Source organism: Zerene cesonia, chromosome 28 (genome assembly GCF_012273895.1).
Source record: "Zerene cesonia ecotype Mississippi chromosome 28, Zerene_cesonia_1.1, whole genome shotgun sequence".
In the NCBI taxonomy this organism is placed as follows: domain Eukaryota; kingdom Metazoa; phylum Arthropoda; class Insecta; order Lepidoptera; family Pieridae; genus Zerene; species Zerene cesonia.
The window spans coordinates 3,845,089-3,866,443 of record NC_052129.1 but is presented as its reverse complement, the minus strand read 5'-3'; the positions used below and the strand labels follow the sequence as shown (position 1 = coordinate 3,866,443).

The window sequence follows — 21,355 nt, the reverse complement described above, 5'->3', positions numbered from 1 at the left end:
CATCTACAAGAGTTAGGCACAAACACACATACACACACGCAATACATACAGACATTTTTAATTAATAATTTATGGGGATTCACTTGATCACATTTAGTTTATAGATTTGTATAACTCATTAGGGGTCCGCCCCGGCTTCGCCATATATTGAGGAAGGCCTTCTTCAATATATGGGCTATCCAACACTGAAAGAATTTTTCAAATCGGACCAGTAGTTCCTGAGATTAGTGCGTTCAAAAAAATAAACAAACAAACGAACGAACGAACAAACAAACAAACAATTTTAACGATTAAAATAATTCAAAATTTTTATAGTTTTTATTTCATTTATATTAAACGAGCTTAAAATGTTATTTTCATTAAACTTTATGGATGGCTAATCAAAATTCAAATACGAGAATATGTTTTATACATATTATATATGGAAGCATTAATATTAATTATGATTTTTGTTGTATGACATTCTAATACATCATATTTATTCAAATACACTGCATTTTACTAAATAACCTAAATTACATTTACATTTATATTATCTGTCATCCGGGCTCAGGCGGCTCAAATGTATAACGGTATCTTCAAAAAGGTTACATAAAACATAAATTTAAAATTAAAAAAAAAAATGCCTACCATTTCGATGTTTGCATATAAATCATTATGATGACGCAATTATAGTTACACGCAAGGCTAATGCGAGACTGCGGCTCCACTCCGTTGAGCTGGAATGTAAGCTGATCACGTGTGTATATTTTTAGTCTTACATCACAATGTTTATACTCATAGCTTGATGCAGGCTGTGCCGTGATATAAACACCGTGCTGTTTGTTGAAAATTCTGCTTGGAAGAAAGCAGTTTCTTGTGTTTTTTATGTAGTTTTTTGGTATACTATGTAACGACGATTATATGTAATATGGACCTTGGTAGATTTAAATATAATGATCTTAATATATAAACAATTACTTAACTGTAAAAACTGAACAGTTTTGCTATTATTTTAAACGTTTAATCTTAAACTCATTGCATTTAAGTGTTATAGATTTTAGAAAGATTTGTATTGAAACATGTAGAAAAATTCCCCTGGTGCCTAATAATACTTTCATGCATTTTTGTCAACATTCAGAAAATAAAAGATGACACTGATTAAAACAATGTAGTCAAGTCTACCTATCGACAAAGTTCACTTGTTGTATTGTTGGATTAAATTAGATCTAAGTAATTGTAAATGTATTGAAAAGGTTTTCCAGTTCCTGATACTGAAATTTAAATTAGGACCGAAATAAAGATCTTTCCAAAATTATCATTATATATGTTTCTAAATAAATTTATAGTTCCACCATGGATCATATAAGTCATTCACATTACAGGTAGCGAAAAATGGTACACTACAAGCTGTCAGCAACGGCAGCGCCGAAACGCAGACCTGTGGGGGGCGGTGCGGGGCCGAGCAGTGTGCGCTGTGTCGGGGGGATGTGGACACGGATAATAAACAGAATATTGTAAGTATTGGCTGGTCGTTCTAAGGATAATGAAGCATATTTTGCCTGTGGGAATCCAGGTATTCAAACTCAAACCCAACACATATTTATTCAATTAGATTTTTATTTCTTCCTAAAGAAGCACTTTTGAATAGTCATGACACAGTTTTAACAATTACTACCGGTATCAGGATAAACGATGAGAAACTGACCAATAAAGTACGAAGCTGCTATCATGTATGCTCTTCTTATGGTTATTTTGAGTGGTAAATGTAATTATTTTCTTGTGACCTTTATACACAACACACTCAAAAAGTGAATCAGGAATTATATTCAGGTCTTTTATTTTTATATAGTAGCGATTTTTTTGTGCCAAGGATGTGCATTTGGGTTTATGCATACCCCTGTGCTAATTTAATATAATATGCAAGTACATATTCAATGAAATTTTCCAGGAGGACGCGGACGAGACACAATCCGTCGAGGAACATGTGCCAGGATTGAATCTGGAGTTCCTCAGGCAGCTGATATCGCTCGCCAAGATCATGGTGCCCGGCTTCCGCAGCCACGAGGTGGCGTTGCTCACTGCGCATACGCTCTGTCTATTTTCAAGAACTTTCCTATCTATATATGTTGCGTCTTTGGAAGGTTCTATCGGTGAGATATATTTATTTATGCATAGCTCAAAGTGTAAGGAAATTTTTATTAGTCAACTTGCCAGACATTGGCATTTACTTAAGTTGACATTAATTAATTGATTAGCTAATGGAAGGGTAATAAATTCGACATGGCTCTTTATGACATTAATACCGTTATTGTTTGCGTCTATTCAATTCTCTTCCTTTGTTATGATTGTCTCGACAACAAGCTTATTCTTTGGATTTATTTCATAATCTAAATTATTATGTCATAACTGTGTAAACAATAGCAAGTATTAGTCATGGTATGGTGTCCATCACTGAAACAAACAATAACATTTGTTAAGGAAATAATAAATACAATATACTGAGATAATAACTCTTTCTAGAATTTATGTGTAAGATACCGTTATATACTATAATGGACTATGATATGTTGGTACAATATCAAATAATATGTATGTGCTTTAATTTGATTAGTGTTTTCTATTTTGAGGAGATTGTATGGAAAAATTAATTAACAATAAATTGTAGTTCAAAGTGACATAATACTTATAAACTAACACAAGCTAAAATGTACTCTATTGCCTTTCAGTAAAACACATAGTGCAAAAGGACATGCGGGCGTTCGCCGCACTACTCCTGCAATGGTTCGGTATCGCCGTACCGGCCACTTTCATCAACTCAATGATAAGATATCTCGAGGGAAGGCTAGCGCTCGCCTTCAGGACTAGACTTGTGAATCACGCGTATGATCTGTATTTCAAAAACCAAACTTATTACAGAGTGGCTAATTTGGACGCAAGAATCGAAAACGCTGATCATAGGTGAGAACCGTTCGTTTGTTACTTTAAACAATGTTACTTAGACTTAAGCTTAAAACAAAAATTACCTATAGTTTACACGACATTGATTTGATACAAAAAGCTGATTTATCATCTTTATTTATAAATGTAAATGAACGGAATAGAATTTGTATAATACTTGTAGTTACAGTTGTTAAACTTATTTTGAGTTACTGGCTTATCAATCTTCTGCATCATTGTTATAAACACTAGCATTGATTGTTGCTTAACAAGATAATGTAACTTTCAGATTAACAGAAGATGTGTCTGTGTTCGCACAGTCAGTGGCGCACCTGTACAGCTCGCTGACGAAGCCGTGCTTCGATCTGTTGCTGATTGTTCTCACACTAGCCAGCTATTCCAGCAAGATGAAGGGCAATATATTCCTGGGTGAGTGGAGAATCTTATTTGGCAAAGATTTGGTGTCTTTTCTTCGTGTGTATCAGCTTTATTGGTTGATTTTTCGCTTCACTATATTGTATAAAACAAAGTCGCTTTCTCTGTCCGGCCCCTATGTCCCTATATATGCTTAAATCTTTAAAACTACGCAACGGATTTTGATGCGGTTTTTTTCATGGATTTCTATCCATGATTAAAGAGGAAGGTTTATATGTAAAATAACATATATTAATCTACTCTGAATTTAATGCGTGCGAAGCAACGGGAAAATATAAGTATTAAGCTAGTTAAAGTTACGATTTTTAAACTATTACTACTTTATGCTATAACAATCAGTTAGCTGCATATCGTTGAGAATACTAACATGAAAAAAAATATGAAAAGTCACTAAGTGTATATATTTTTTTAGTCATGGACTTCATTATATAGTAAGGTACAAAAATCAATGAAATTTTAGCGATCGGTTATTTTATAAGCTCAATATAAACTAAAGAAACTTAACCTTATTATTATTATAATATATAACTAACTGTTTACGGCGGCTTCGCAAAATTTATCAAAATTCTTTTTTAGCGGATGCGTAACATCATAATGGGTATCTGAATTCCAAATTTCAGTCCAATCGGTCCAGTAGTTGTTGGGCTGTGCGTCAATGGATACTCTTTTGTGATTTATATGTTAAGATTTCATAAATATTTTTTGAATACAGGTCCAGGTATAGCGACAGTAGTCATATGTCTAACTGGTCAACTCTTGCGCTTGCTGAGTCCAAGGTTCGGTGCTCTGGCTGGCGAGGAGGCAAGAATGAAAGCAAATTTGCGTCACGTACATTCCAGACTAATCGCACACGCGGAAGAGGTTGCTTTCTATGGGGGACATAATGTAAGTAATATTTGAAATGGAGCAAAATTATTGATTAGATTAGCTTGATAGTGTAATGATTAAGAATCGGACTTTTATAATGCTTAGGAAATATGTCTTCTAAATGTCAATTGGTTTCTATTGTTTTAACTAATTATAGTGGTAACTAATATATGGTAGTAAACTGTAAAGTGTTAGAAACGTCGGACTGATAAACGAATAAATCGCGTTTAAAATCCCTTAAAAAGTCTTTAATTTCTAAATGCTTATTGCTAATTATAATACTCGCATAAAATCAAACACATAAAATACTAATGTATGATTTTTACTCATTATCACTATAAAATGAACATAGCAATGGGCCACGGCCTGGGTCTAACATATTGTGTTTAGCAATGGCAGTATATTTTATATTAGATATGTATATGATTTGATTACAGTATTGGTATACTTTACCTCTAAAAAATAATAACAAATTATTTCAGGTGGAACTTGGCCAATTGCAATCCGCGTACAAACAGTTGGTCGCCCAAATGACGTCGGTGTTTAACAAGAAGCTGTGGTACGTGATGCTGGAGCAGTTCTGCATGAAGTACGTGTGGTCCGGCACCGGGATGGTGATGCTGGCGCTGCCCATACTCACCGGCAAGCGGCTGGATGGTGAGACACTCGGATTTGTTTAGGGTGCTTTTGGTTTGGGCAGGAACTAACCAATTGCAAGCCTTAGGCTTACAGGATCAGATAAAACAGTTGGTCACCCATATCACACTGGTGTTATGCTGTGGTACGTGATACTGGAGCAGTTCTGCATGAATTGTCTCTGGACCGGCACCGAGTGATGATGGGTTGGTGGATCTGTTTAGGGTCTAGAGACCTTGTGGGGTGGGTAGAAATTAAAGATCAGGTGATTTAATATTTTTGTCGTGATACTGGTTCGTGGCATTACTTACAAGTAGGAAGAATGGAAGTCACATATATTTTTCAACTGTTTCGGAGATGATTTACGATATTTAAATTGTGGAACTCTAGTTTCTTTTAATATTTGTATTCCATAGAAGTGAACAGACAACATATCCTGTAAAAGTATACCTTATGTGGACTACCTATAACAGTTTCCTAAACTTCTTATCAGAAATCCTAAAATTGCTCACACTTTTTTCAGGCACAGCCGGTGAAGGCATCAGTGCACGAACAGAGTACATGACAACGTCACGTAATTTGTTGAATTCTGCCGCTGACGCCATTGAGAGGCTCATGTCTAGTTATAAGGTTTGTACCAAAATTGTATAAAATAATCATTGTGTTTAAATAGTAAATAAATATTTGAAAGTAAAAAAACTAATTTAGTGCTTTCGTCTCCGGGCGGAGGAGATAGTAAATTATAACAGTTATTAATAAATGTATAATTGTACTGTCATATTAATAACACTACAATAATTATAATTCTTTGCCCTCAAGTCTTTTTATTTGTATTTCATTTTACAAATAAAAAGACTTGAGGGCATGTTTCTTATGTTTATTAGTATGTGCAATTTGTGTACCTTCTCACGACTATGTCGGGAGTTATATTTGTTGTGTCGAAGAAATTTGTGAAATTTGATAGTAAGGTAACGTTTGGATTTGGAGCAACAAAATTTGGATGCATCATTTCCTTTTCCTCACCTTTCCCAGTCCTATCCTTCTTTCCAGTTGTAAATCCTTTCCTTATAAATGCCGTTTAAAAAGCTGGCAGCGCATTCGCAGAGGTACTCTCTCCCCGAATATGCATGGGCGGTGGTGATTGTTTACCATCAGTCGAAACACCAGCTCAGTTGCCCGCTCATAGTATAAATGAAAAAAGTTGTCTCCACTATGTCCTATCATAATTGAGATGAGATTCTAATCTCGGTTAATGTCTATGACAGGAAATAGTGACGCTAGCCGGTTACGCGACGCGCGTGTCGGACATGCTGGTCGTGTTCGGCGAGGTGGCGCGCGGCAAGTGCGTGCGCGCCGTGCACGTGGCGGCGCCCAGCGCCAACGGCTTCCAGGTCACCTTCCGGGACAAGCAGCCGGTGCCGATGGGTGAGTCTTTGTTCTGAATTCGTGTCGTCATCGCCATCTTCATCATCATCACCATTAGCATCATCTTCATCATCTTTATCATCAACATAATCATCATCACAACCGCCATCAACTTTTAGCATATAAAGTTTCGAAGAAATTCGCTTACTTTAGGTAAGACCATGTGTGGAGACGTTAAGTATTGCCACGGTACGATAAAATTATTATTAATAATATTGCTTAGGGTCGCAATAAGTTGTTTTAAAACATTATGTATTCCCGTTTGTTTGTATAAGTTATGTGTATAGTGTAAAAAATTACATATAATACATAGATAATAGAAAGATGTCCATCCTTTTTTGCCTATGATATTTTTAAACCTTATTTAAAATACAAAAACAGTGTTTCTTAAGCACCAATACACCTTAGCTATAATATTCTACACTACCGACACAAGAGAAAACAGAAAAAAAAATGAAATAATTTATATTTCCACGCAACAAACATTAACTGTTTCTAACATAAGTCTTCATATATCCAGGCAAGGTCACATACACCAGCGATCTCTCGATCCGCCTCCGCAACGTGCCCATAGTGACGCCCGCGTGCGACGTGGTCGCCAGCGGCGTCACACTCGACCTGAACCCCGGCACGCACCTGCTTATTGTGGGGCCCAATGGATGCGGGAAATCTAGGTAAGGTTACGTTTTTAGGTAGACCATTGGGGTATTTTTTAGGTGAACTTTTCTGGAGTCGCACTGTAATGTGGTTATAGTAATAGTATGTAAGGGTGGGTAATCTTGGAGTATGTGGATTCAGTACCGTAAATAAATGATGAAATAAAAGTTACATAGAAGGGTGAAATTAATGGAAGGCTTTTTGAAGTGGGATAATAATGTTTGATAATAAAATATAACAGTTTAAAAAAACTATAAAACACGCTTTAACAAAAATCATATTTTGCAAATTGAAAACTGGAATAATTTTATCAAATTAGTGTATTGTCATCGGTCCTCAATAAATCTACAAAGTTTGAACGAAATCTGGCCGTTTAAAGTGGGTCAAAATCGCGCCCAAAGAAGTCAGTTACAAACAAACAAACATACAAACAAACAAACATACAGGTGAAGCTAATAAAAAGCGTGTAAAAACTCGATTTTTTTTGAAAATTATTTTGTTTGCCTATAATATGATGGCTATATAATGATGACTTAAAGTACATTTTTAGAGTGTCTAGTATATATAATAATTGATTTGCAATCATACCTATATTCCAGCTTGTTCCGCATTATATCGGGCCTGTGGCCGGTGTTCGGCGGCGAGCTGAGCGTGCCGCGGCCGTGCGCGTGCGCACACTGCGCCGGCGAGCCCGCCGCGCCGCCGCACTGCCTCGCCAGACCCGTCATGTTCTACATACCGCAGAGGTACCAGTTTGTTTACAATGTCTGGGTGTTTAATAACGTTTTATATTATATACAAAATATGTTGTCTATATCTATATATAACATTTACATTTAAATAATTTATTTCGTAAAATTATAGTTTTACCGTAATAGCGCCAAAAAGTGTTGAGATTATTTTTCTAGTACTAATTGTTGCATCTGCATATAATTTTTAAGCATTTAATTTCGTCACTTGGTGCTTAAATGAGCAAAATTAATAAAACCTTTGCAGTTGGGATCGATTTCTATTGTTATAAACGAGACCGTGACACAAGATTCACAGTTAAAGTTGTACGTTCAGGCCGTACATGTCGATGGGCTCGCTGATCGACCAGATCACGTACCCGTCGCGCGCGGACGAGCGCGACGCGGCGGCGGAGGCGCGCGCGGCGCACATCCTGCGCGTGGTGCGGCTGGACGCGTGCGCCGCGCGCCACGGCGGCCTGCGCGCCGTGCGCGACTGGCGCGCCACGCTCTCCGGCGGCGAGAAGCAGCGCGTCGCCTGCGCGCGCATGTTCTACCACAGGTGAGTCGCGCGTCGCGCGGGTCTGTCACACGCGGAGGGGGGGGAGTGTAGGCGGTGATCTGCATCATGAGTGACCTATGGTGATTGTGACACCTTATTCGACGTCTCATGCCGTTTCGCGTTTGAATTGGTGTGGAATGTATCACGTGACATATCATAGGTGCAAGTTAGAAAAGTACGCCATGCTTTCATCGGTGTATTTTGCTGCAGATAAACATACAAAGGAACGATTTATCAAATGATTTATGTGCAAGAAGGACAGAATGTACCAAAGCACCTATTAGCTGGGTGTGCTTAGTTTTGTAAAACATTGCATAATTTTTAAAGTAAATTGTCATTTTCAGACCGGTCTACGCATTACTCGATGAATGTACGAGCGCCGTCTCCATGGAAACGGAAGTGGTGATGTACGAGGAGGCTATCAAGGAGGGCATCACATTACTTTCTATCACGCATAGACCCAGTGTATGGTGAGTAACTTATAGTTTTTCAGATCGAAACTATTGATTGAAATTTAATCTTAATGCATATGGATTGAGGTTTCCTAGTTAGCAGACTACTTTTTACATTGTAGCTATGATTGGATACTGATTGTATGATAAGACCATTATTTAGATTTGGGGATTGTTTGACTGTAAAACATTAAAAAAAACATAAAAAAAATATTAATATATTTATTTGACATTACTAAAAGGCTTAATGATAAGAATACGAATATTATCAAATCAAAATAATTAATTATCCTATGCTTATTCCAGGAAATACCACACACACGTATTAGAATTCGACGGCGCAGGAAGCTGGTCCTTCCGGCCGTTGGAAAAGGATGCGCCCGCCATTACACCTTTGGCGCCAGCGGCGATCGAGAACACCAAAACTAATAACATTAGTGAAACTGCCGAGGTACCAAGCGAGTGAACACGCGGTACAACATACGTAAAAACAACGCCGTCTATATTCAATGACAGTCGTTTGGAACAGTTATTTAAAACAGCGCCATCTATTGTCGACAAGTTTTCCCTAACAATTTTCTAATACAGCGCCATCTATGGACCATATAAGGATACTACCAGTTTTTTTTATTTGTTGCCGTCTGTGGACAGTAATGGAAAAATTTATGCACACTGCAAAATTATAGTGAATTCATAATAGTAATAATTATAGTGGTGGACTGGTGGTGTAAATTTTAATGTGAGATTGTGCGACGAGATTATGTCCTGTGTTAAGTAACATCAATTTGGTGTACAGCTTTATGATTGTGTATGTACTTGAACTCGAGAATATTACGTGTATGAATTGTTAAAGCTGTGTTATAAAATTATGAACATGTTTCGTTTATTATTTACACGTTTTTAAACGTAAAAACTTACTGTTACCTGACACTGAGGTTTGAAAAAATGTGATAGTGATTTTGTGATTTAGGATAATTTTAAGTACTGATTATAAATAACTTGTGGAATTTTATTTGATTAAAGATTTGTATTTTGCATGGAATAGTTTTATCATTGCACGGAGGACTTTGATTTTGATTATTATTGAAATTGAAGCATTGAAACCTTTCATCGATTTTTTGCAATTTATATTTTCAACTTTTAAAATGTACAGCATAGAACTTTCGAGAAAAACTAAATTTGTATTATAAAAATATATGTTGCAATGTACATAAAAAAAACCAGTGCGGTGAAATTATTGATTATAATAAACAATCCAAATAATGCTATCGTTAATATTAATTTCTATGTCTTTTAGTATCAGTAAAATAAGTGATGAAAAATTTAATTGAGAAAAAGATTAATGTGGCTGTTTATTTTTTTTATTGATTTATTTTAGAGATTTTTTATACAATATTGTCAAAACTGTGACATTCTTATTTATTACACCAGCATACGTATAGTAAGTGTGAATATTTTTGTAAAATAGATAAAAAATATTTTGTATGGTAGTGTGCAGAAAAGTTGCGAAGAGATAAAATAAATGGGGTTTTATATAAATGAAGTTGGATTTTATTTAGATCCTCGTAAACTTTTTCTTTATGTCATGTTATTTTTCCAAAATTCCCTTAATATGCATCAAATACTATTAGGTTTGACTAGACATGTCAAATTTCAAGATAACCGACAACACAAAATGGATACGCGGGCTTAAAATTTTTAATTTTATTTATAGGATAGGGCACATTGTTTCCATTCAATCTATAGGTCCATATAATAAATCTGTTTAAGAGTAAATATGTACATTGATAACATTTAAAAAATCGGGCGGTGCAAGAACAATACTGATCCCATAGATGGGATGATGTATGTTAGCTGTCGCAACACCATTTTTCCCAAGATAGTGAGAATTTTGTTTATCCAAACATCTGTTAGGAGCAGTTTGCGAGTGGATAGAACCACGGGTCTTGCTGCAATTTCAGTTTTAAAACAAACCACACCCTAACTAATTGGTCCCCTAATGAACTAAATAAAATATACTATAATTCTTTTTCGTGATAGCGTTGGTCCAATATATTCACAATAATCAGACACATACTATGGTTTGAAAAGAGGCACTACACTGTCTTGTCAGCTCTTCTCTGTAGAAACTACTTTTCAAGCCGGCGTTACATAGTAAAACTATGTTACGACAACTAAAAAGCGCTTCTAGATGTTTCATTGGATAAATATATTGAGTTAGAGTTTGGCTTTATGAGAGATTTTTATACCTTCTATCTGATAACTTGATAGAAGACTAACACAATCTGTTGGAAAATGGTTTAACATGAATGCGATGAATTTGAAAAAAAGTGCATAATAAGAAATAAAATACGCTGTCGATTTTTTCTGACTTTCTATTTGCTGATAAATTCCAACAATAAAGCATGGATTTCCGGGTGGTTTTCACCAAGTGAGTGATTTGTGAAAAAGCTAAAACTTTCTATATATTGATTAAAATAATGATTATACAAGATACTGGAAAAATCAACCTGCGTGAGACCTTTTTACCCTTTGAGACATACAAAACAATATAATGTAGCATTATTTCTTATCTACAAAAATCTTCGTCGTCGTCATTTCAACCGCGTGACATCCACTGCTGGACAAAGGCCTTCCTCAAAGATTTCCACCATGACCGGTCACTGGCGGCCTGCATCCATGCGTTCCCTGCCACAGCTCGTCTGTCGAAAAAGATTATTTATGTATGTGTTTATGTGACTATCTATGACCATTTCTTTAGCACGCCTTACTACTACAATCCAAATCGCTGGACCCAGTACAGTATTATGTTATCTGTGGCTGGACGGATATTGACTTTTGAGGGTTCGGTTCGGTGATTACAAATCATGAGAATTCTAATTGTATTGTAACAATAAAACTATTTCGTTTTCAAATAAACGATTGTTCTTTATTTCATTTTTAAAGTTACCAAACAAGCTATTTTTATATAACTGCCATCTTTTGTTGAATAGTCTGTACCACATGTGGAGCCAACAACATTTTATTACCACTGACCCTTTACAGATGGCGGTGAAATATGTAATGTTTTTTTTATTACCTTATTAACATTAATGCAATTTATATTAACATAAACAAAAAGTTAAATAATCGATTACTAAATAATAAATTATTTAAGAATTAATTTTAACTCAACGTTGTCCGCTCTCTTCTTTTGTCTATGAAAAAAGAAAAATCGAATAGTCCATGGATTTATTTGACAGTTTACTGTGGGCACTGGGGCTGCCGTTGCGTTCAGTGGTTGTATTGGTGTTACGATGTGTGAATGGGTTTATTTCGCTGCATGAAGAGTGTTTTCATCAAGTTGTGAATGGTTATTACCGAAATTAACACCTTTACTTTGTCTAAAAATAGTGTTGTGATCATCAGTGAATAAAAAGGTTTATTTGATTGAAAATTACGTGCGGAAGTGGACAAAATTGTGTAATATTATTTCAACTTCGCCGGCTTGTTGTGGTGAGTACAATCGATATTTTCCCCCCTTTTTTGATGATAAACGAGATCATATTTTGTTTTATATGTTATTTCATTACATTTTAAATCATATATACAACACATATAAACTTACAAGTCAAACATAAACACAAAGGGAAATCAAAATGAATATTGTTTATCGCACGGTGTAGTATCCTTCATTTCTACGAGTACCTACCTTGTTCTTATTCTTATTGCATTGACCATTGTTATTATTTAATACGAACGAGGTCCTTAATTAATTCACAATAATTAAAAATGTTATCGTGGGTTTTTAATAAGCTTATGGTATAAAATATGTAATCTTTTAATTATATTTCATAAAAAATCACCCTTTTTGTGGGCAATATTGATATAATCTATGGTGTTTTGCCATTTCAAATTACCGTTCTAAGTAATAACTTTTGCTAATAAGGAAAATTAATTTAATGTTGATCTTACCTATTTGAAAATACACAACCAAAATATTATACATATTAAATTACCTGCATGTGATCATAAATAAGAAGTAGATGTTTTATAAATACATTAAAAGTATGTCCAAAGTGGTCATTTATGTATTCTAGAAAAAAAAATATAGCATAGAGTAAATTGATTTAAAGTTGCAATTGTTATTACCTCTTTACCTTTGTTTATATTTTATTATTAAATTTTACCATGTTCAAAAATTAATCTCTGTCTCTCTATCCTCTTTAAAAATGAAAAAAAAAATTGTAAACAAGTTTGTGCACAATACATATATATAATATTTAATAATGTAAAAAGATCACTTCTCTACTACAAATTCAGAAATCTATTGTATAATTGATATGTAGACATACAAAAAGAATATAAAAAATAATATATCTGTATCTATCATTTGGCTTTATTTACTACTCAGAACTATATTAATGTATCTAAATAAATACAAATTTACTGATACTGGCAAGCAGCAACAAATTATTATAATCATGGTTAAATTATATAATTATATTAATAGTTTTTTACATTTTAAAAAGACACACAGTTATTATATGTCTGAGATTTTGTACATTAACTTTAATGTTGTTTTAAACGCTTACAAACGTATATAAACTCACACATGAAGTAACATTATGTATGTTACATACACATAAATAGTCACATAAACTATGAGATCATGGTTGACCTTATCAATTTGTGTGATTACGCCACAGTCAATTTCGCTGTTACTTTTCTATATTAATTAACCGCAAGAACCAAGGGTAAATGGCTGTTGAAAATCTGAACAAATTTAATTCCTATTTACATTTTAGACTCAGTACAAGTTAATGAAAGTTGCGTTGGTAATTATGAAATTGTGGAAAGTGAGTCGCGTTTCGGTGAAGTTTGTTGCATTTATGTTTCATGTTGACCGTATTTTTGAAGTGACTTCGTTTATTTAAATTTACCGAAGTATTTTATATTTGTTAAAATAATCATAAAAAATGAACATTGTTTTATTGTTAGATCCGTAAACATAAATTTACTTACTGTTCTCTAATTGGTGCTTTTTTAATTTGTATTATCATAACTACATATTATAAAACAAAGTTGCTTATGTCCCTATGTCCCTTTGTATGCCTTAATCTTTAAAAATACGTAACGGATTTTATGTTTTTTTTTTTAATAGAGTGATTTAAGAGGAAGGTTTATATGTATAATAACATCTATTAAAGTACTCTGAATGAACGCGTGCGAAGCCGCGGGCACAGGCTACTTGTGTATATTTTTCTCTTCCAGGCAAAAATAATGGTAATTGTTAGATAAGTAAAAAATACTTTCAATCAAAACCTATGTAAGTGTATATACTATACCCTTCGTCGTGAGATTCTAAAAAAGCTTGAAACTTAACGCATTGTTTTTCGTTAAACTATAATGCGAATGTATCGTAAATATGTATTAAGGCGGGAATTTACTTTTCCCAAACGTCCATCCAATTATGTGAACAATTACGATACCTGCATTGCAGCTATCCAGATGCATTATGACAAAAATGTAGATAAATTGATGCTAAGAATAACTTACGTCGTACCACATTCCTCGCTGTTTTGGTGATAAAATGTGGTCTTTACGCCCACAGCTTGGTGCATCGCTTGCTTTTGTATATATCAACACTAATAGGTATTATAAAGAGGAAGAATTTGTACTTTTGTTTGTTTGTTAGTTTGTAATGCATAAACTTTAAAACCACTAGATGGATTTTAAAAATTCTTTCACCATTAGAAAGCTACATTCTCTGCGAGTAATATAGGCTATATTTTATATTGACAAAATGGGGATCTATATTTTATGGATCCCTATTTTGTCATTTGTCATTTGGGTATATCGGATCTAAAGTGTAAAAAAATTGTCCAAAAATTTCCTGATGTGGCGAACGCCGCCTAAACTATAAAAGATGGTATGAAATTTAGGCTTTTTGTAGCGGTAATAGGTTAAATAAATCAGAAAAACAAATACTGTTTCCTACTTTTTGTCGTTTATTTTACCGACATCCACGCGGGCGAAACTGTGGGCGCCCACTAGTAACTTATAAGATGTAAGCACTAACTTGATATATTGATAGATTATGTTTGATATTTAGCTGCTCAGTTTTAGAACAGAATAAAAATGGTTATAACACAGATTCAGAATGGTTTTTGTACGTAAAACTTTTTATAACGTTCGACTTATCCGCAATCGATATAGGAATGTATAACTTAAATAACTTTCAAGTTAAATAACTTATAAGTCCATTGCAAGGAGTATTTCCACAGTCGAACAAAGTTTCGTTTCTCGGTCCATATAACATTTCCATGTACCTTTACTATTAGAAACGCATCAAATGGCATAGGTTTCCGTAATTTGTTAAAATTTGTTTTATATAAATATGCCTTAGTAGAACTGCAACTTACTCATTATTATCGAGAAAAAAAAATTATTCTATGATACAGAGTAGGTGTCGTTTTTGATACGTGTGTTTCTGATATAATCAAATATTATGATATCTATAACATACATGTCAAAAAGTAGTAGTAGTTCATAACACATGAAGATAAAACAAATGCACAGTAATTATTAAACGTATTTATATATAAAAGCCCACATAAAACGACTAGCAACAAAAAAATTGAAAACCTTCGCCGGAACTCCATTCTCAACGTATCCGTAATTTCACACGATTATTAAATCATTTCTTCGCCTTATCTAAAACGATTTTCACCTAATTATGACATTTATAGAAGAAAACTGCTCTCTAAACGATAGCTCGCCTGGTATGACCAGTGCAATGGCCTAGCGAGGTTTTTAAGGCGCGCCCCACATGCGAACCGATGTAATGGCTCGAAACAATGATTCTTCCATCTGGAATTGAATCTCATGACGTCACCGGTTTTATCGTCGTTTTATACAAAAGGGTGTTTTCTATGGGAACGATAGCGCCTCGCTCGTTCTGTGATTTTTACATAAGAGGATACGTAATTGATAATAATCAATGCAGCGGGAATACAACTTATAGCAACGATATGTATCTCGTTTTAATTTTTTATTATTTGTTACTAACGTTATTTTATAAAGCACATATCATAGACAGTTCAGAAAGTTTTGTTTGTATGTATGTTTTGTGGAAGCAGATGAACCAAACCTTATAGTTTTGGAACAATGCAATTAACGGTGATATTAATATAAGTTGTATAATAGAAACGACTTAAGAATCTATAGGCACAACATGAAGCTACTAACTTGTAATATTTTACTCGAATGTAAACTTCTATATATAAAACTTCTAATAATATAATAAATAACATAATAAATATTAAAAAAGAGAAAAGATTGAGCTTTTTGTGTTTTACCAATATTGATAATTCTTTGGAAGAAGGAAGAACAAGGTAATGAAGATCTGTAAGATATTACTGGTACATAGATTGTAGATAAATATAAGTAATCCTATTTACTTTCAATGTTTCTTTTTGTACATTGTACAATGTAGATAATTCTAAAATACTGTTTTATCTCTTTTTCATTGATAAGATATTTATTATATCAGCGGTTAAGCCTTCGACTTCAATAAAAAATTAATAGAAATAAAAACCTAACACCCCTCATAGACTAACATTATTATGAAGATAATCCATTATATTATGATGGATCACATATTACATGGAATATTTTGTGGAATTAATATTATGTTTAAAACTATTCACTATTGTATATCGCTCAGAATCAAAAAAGTATTTGTCTATCTTATAAAGTACAAAAGATTAACATATATGTTGCGTAAATAATAAATTTATTGAATGAATGATCACGTGTGTAATCTCATCTCAATAAAAAAGTACTTTTCATATATTTTTGATCGCTTTCTATATTGTATCTATGATATCACGATCCGTACGTAATCTGATAATTTTTTAGAAGAGTCATTTCACAATACAGTTGGATTCAATAATTTCTCTTATAATTTCATGTTTTTTAACCGATAATGGACGTTAATGCCGTGTTTATGTGCATATGTGTGCCGGATTTATTCTTAATTCTTATGGTTTTTAGATCAAAACAATCGGGGATCCCGTCAAATATTGTAGTTACGATTTCAATAAATTTTTATAAATATATTGCTATGTGTATAACTGTATAGTTACATAATGTAGTAATAAAAATTTGTTATTCTATTTACCTGTATGTTGTCTTTGTATGTATATAAATCAATATCTGTGTCCAGTACTTATAAATGAAATGAACAAAGTGCGTGCTGCAGGAAGCCTTGAAAGAGTTCAGTATCTTCGTTGCGTGACACTTACAAATCACAATATTGTTCTTACTACTTAATATTAATTATACTCAATACATTTCTATACCGTTAATAAATATTGGAAAAATACATAGTCTAGTTAACAAACAATTATGAAACAAAAACACAAACAAATACGAGTTAATTTCACATAAAAATCACACTAGAATTAGAGTAAAGGATTTGTTGAAATAGATTCTAGACAGCGTGTTAAACTTCCCAATGTGCAATTCGCGTTATACATTTGATGTGAAGCATTTAATTTCAGCACGTATAATCCTTTGAATCTTTTGAATCAAACAAAAGATACTAGGATGCTTTATGATATTAATTAATATGGCTGATAATACGTTTAAAACAAGGTGTCGCTTTCAGACTCCTCATTTTGGTTTTACGTATAAAGAAAGTGTAGGTGTGTTCGTGGGTGCGGAGTTATTAAAATGTTAATGTATGTTTTGATAACATTATGGCCAAAGCACGAGCATGCTTGGGAGGTCACCTTCTCTACAGCTCTAATGGATATATAATTAGCAAGTTATAGCGTAGGTTAGTCCCGTACGAATTCTAACAACACCCGTGTCTCTCTCGTGAAAGCGAAACATGACGGAACATAGTGGAGTTAAGTTGATAGATCGAAGAAAGCAGTGGTGGCTCAGTGATGAGAACCTCTGACTTTAAAATCGATAAGTCGGGTTTCGAGACCGAGCGAGCGTGCAGGAAATAAATTGATTTTTCAATTTATCTGCACATGTGGAAACCGGCATGTCCAAGACTCAAATATTCGACGACATGTGCCAACCCGCACTTGGCCGGCGTGGTGGATTATGGCCTGAACCCTCATAGGAGGCCTGTGTCCCAGCAGTGGGAACATATGGGCTGATGATGATGAATTTGATAGTTTACTATTGTAGTGGCAGTCCGACATAACCCAGGGCCCTTGTGTATACGCAATAGCAATATCCACCTTAAAAACTGGTGAAAGCGAGCAAAAACTTGCAAATATACTTAATAAGTATCTTAGGCAGTTATGATGTTATGAATTATCCTGTTCGCTTAGATTTAGGGTTAATTGAGTAGTTTACAGTTAATAAATGTCCAGATATAACGAAACGGTAATCTTAATGTCATGCGTTTGAACGTAGTAACATCTATACATATAATGTAGGACGTGAACACTTCCTCAATTAATACAAATATTTTCATTTCTTTTTCATTCATTAATTCATTACTTTAACACTCTTTACCTGATGATTATCAAAAGTAAGGCTTTTCAGGAAGAATAATAAAAACAAAGCAATGATAAATGAACATAGGACGCGGTTGATAACTGTTAGGACATGTTAATATTATACTCGTATTACATGTTTTATAAAAACTGATATACCTACTGCATCATGCATGTGATGAAATAAATTGAACGCTAATGCAGTAAGTAACTAGTAATCGCTCAGATGGGAGAAACTCAATATGTGTAGATTATTGTACAACCACTCCGGCGGCTACCGACTGCGCAATAAAAACTATTGTGGTAGTCGAACACGCTTCGGCACGAATTGGGCCAACTCTCACCGGGGAAGTACCACACCCCCACAGAAAACCGGCGGTGAGTGGGGGCGCCGGAGGCCCGTTTCCTTTTCCTCACCCGTCCTAGTCCATTCCTTCTTTCCAGTCTTTAAATCCTTTCCTTTACCCTTACCCCATAAAAGCGGGCAGCACATTAGTAGAGGCACTTCCTTTGCGAATGTTCATGGGCGGTGGTGATTGCTTACCATCAGGCGAACCCCAGCTCAGTTGCCCGCTATGACATAAAAAAAAAATAATTGTTTCATAGATTATCACATACATTCTCCCGATTTTTAAAGTCTCTTTATTAACCACTACCATACTAACCATAGTTTTATTTATTGTGTCTAGACATTTTTTTGTTATTTATTGTCTATACTCTATAGAAAGCCCGTTTAATATATTATATTAAATTGGTTTCAGGCGTAGAGCCAAGTTATATTTTGTTCCTGATAGGTTGGCTAAGGAAAATATAGATTAAATAGTTGTGTAAAATCATTTTCAGTTTCAGTAAATTTGCTATGAAATACAAACTTTGTAGCATAAAAGTATTTGTTGGTGTCCCCTTGTAGATTGAGAGGTCAATGACCTGAATACTTACGTATTTAAATAATTTTCGCCAGAAACCGAGGTTATTAGTTTAAGTTGCAATTTATAATAATAATATTTCTATTATGAAAGTTTTAAATCTTAAACCACTTAGTATTCATTAAGTCATTCCTACATACATACAAATGACTAGTCGCTCTGACCTCCTCGTGGTACACATATAGCTTATATCAACACCTAGCACTCAGGGATCATGTAGATATACAACGTTGAAAGAATTTTTGAAACCAGTCCAGTAGTTTCTTTTCGTAGTGGGGTACAAACAAGCAAACAAACTCATCAGCTAATTAGGTATGGATATGAAATTATTTTTGAGCATCAACGTTACATTGTATATTGCGTAAATGGCTAAATATAAAATGAAATACGTACACATTACACACATATCAACAATATATTAAGTGAAACATCGCACGCATGTCATGCAAAAACGAATGAAGCCAGCACGTGAGCGTTTAATAAAAGTTATATTGTGCACACGTGCTCTTCACTTCGCATAATACTCACGTATATACTCGCTATTATATATTAAAATATTACATATATGTATCTATCACTTACACACGTATTTCTCCAGAACAAACTCGAGTTCATACATAAACTATACGGCGTAGTATCTCGCGAGTTACATAACGGTATTTATTTGTGAAAACAGAACATGAATGAAATGTTAATGAACGTTAGAATATTTAAGTGGTTATTTATTTCATTCAATTAAAGCGTAAGAAAGTAATGCGCGAAAGAAGTTCTTGATGCAGCGCGCATTTCCAAGAAATCTCATTTATATTTAAGCTGTTGTTGCCGTAAATAAATTATTTAAATTGGTCTTATCTTCAGTTCTCTTGAGGGTGGAAAGTATTGAAAGAGATATCGTTCGTTATTTGTGTAAGTTGTCATGCATTTACTTGTTGAAAATGGAAATATTGGGGCCTGTAAGAAAGGAAATATATTTTTAATGGACTGGCAATGTATTATTAAAAAGTATAGATTTTGATGCATCGCTTCCTTACCTAAGTCTTTTTATCCCTTCTCTTCAAGGTTCCATTCTTGAACTTGACTCAGGCTAGGCATTGAGCAAATTCAATTTATTGACCATGACCTAGATAAATAAATTTAGGTTCAGGTAGACAATGGGCCCTGATTAAAATACAATGCCTTTTCTTTTCTGCGATTATTGATCTGCGTCTTCAACCTATTTAAGAAAATTATTGTCATCTGTTTGCAAGTGAAATTATACTAATATAATTTCGTTTGCAAACAGTATAATAAAAGTATAACATCGGTATAATATAATCCGAGGCTAAATCAGTGGTGCCCTAATAAAGGCGATATCTTTTTGACCTGCAGTTAAATAGTGGTCGTAAAGAAAAAAGTACGTATATAAGTAGCAGATTCAAAACAATACAAGTGTGGCCCCTGAGAGAAATGTAGTCGCATTATAACTGTCCCGCCACGCTTCGCCTGTCTCGCGAAGAAGCGTGTAATTAAATATGGTAATATAGTTTATGAACCTCTCTAATCGATGATAAGCTTCAATAAAATGTTAAATAGCTTTTAACACGGAATTTATAATAATAATTAATACTTGTTTCGAATCACGAATAGTAGTAAAATTAAATAAATGGACATTACCTCTGTAGAACTTACCAACTATGTGTCCTCTTTCATTCAGTAAGATTTGATTTTGATATCAATTTACATTCGACAAAGGTACCAAATGCTATGAATATAATATTAAAATATGATTCCTTAAAAAATATGTAAATACTTGTACATTTGAAACGTAATTATGTACGAAAGAATTCTCAATAAGAAAAAATAAATTAAATTCGTTTGTTAAACGTCGCGTTGTCACGTATACACGTATAAAAAAAATATTTAATTTGATTGCTATTGGGATATGCTCATAATCATTTTAACCGCAGTAGGGAACGTTTCACGAGCTTGTTTCCAGTTTAATAATATAAGAGTATCTCAGACATTTTATTTCAGAGCTACCTATATTTGAAAACAATGGGTTTCCCAAAATATCGAGTTTTTGTATACATTACCATACACAATATGTGGCTTTAAATGTTTACCTACACGGGTATAACTGCTATCTAACTACGCTAATGGTTCCCTTGTATAAACAGATTTTTTACTACAACTTTTGTTTATAATGGCCACGTTTTAATTAGAGCTATCTTTATCTTAATGAACTCGGGAACTGACAGTGGCAAGG

The 21,355-nt window shown here is 34.0% G+C and overlaps 2 protein-coding genes across 4 annotated transcripts in view; both read left to right on the top strand.

Moving 5' to 3' along the window:
- The window catches only part of LOC119837536 (ATP-binding cassette sub-family D member), a 51,611-nt gene extending 41,387 nt beyond the window's left edge, over positions 1-10,224 (top strand). For both annotated transcript variants that reach the window (XM_038363131.1, XM_038363129.1), the window contains exons 3-15: positions 1,365-1,496; positions 1,931-2,132; positions 2,709-2,940; positions 3,209-3,348; positions 4,067-4,239; positions 4,704-4,878; positions 5,381-5,487; positions 6,123-6,282; positions 6,803-6,956; positions 7,539-7,685; positions 8,005-8,229; positions 8,574-8,699; positions 8,988-10,224. In XM_038363131.1, the coding sequence (XP_038219059.1) occupies positions 1,365-1,496; positions 1,931-2,132; positions 2,709-2,940; positions 3,209-3,348; positions 4,067-4,239; positions 4,704-4,878; positions 5,381-5,487; positions 6,123-6,282; positions 6,803-6,956; positions 7,539-7,685; positions 8,005-8,229; positions 8,574-8,699; positions 8,988-9,147 (2,133 nt within the window). In that variant the 3' untranslated portion in view covers positions 9,148-10,224. The remainder of the gene's footprint in view (positions 1-1,364; positions 1,497-1,930; positions 2,133-2,708; positions 2,941-3,208; positions 3,349-4,066; positions 4,240-4,703; positions 4,879-5,380; positions 5,488-6,122; positions 6,283-6,802; positions 6,957-7,538; positions 7,686-8,004; positions 8,230-8,573; positions 8,700-8,987) is intronic.
- Positions 10,225-11,936: 1,712 nt separating this feature from the next.
- LOC119837655 (IQ motif and SEC7 domain-containing protein 1) overlaps positions 11,937-21,355 on the top strand; it is a 131,301-nt gene continuing 121,882 nt past the window's right edge. For both annotated transcript variants that reach the window (XM_038363372.1, XM_038363371.1), the window contains exon 1: positions 11,937-12,176. The gene's annotated coding sequence lies outside the window, so the exon portion shown is untranslated. The remainder of the gene's footprint in view (positions 12,177-21,355) is intronic.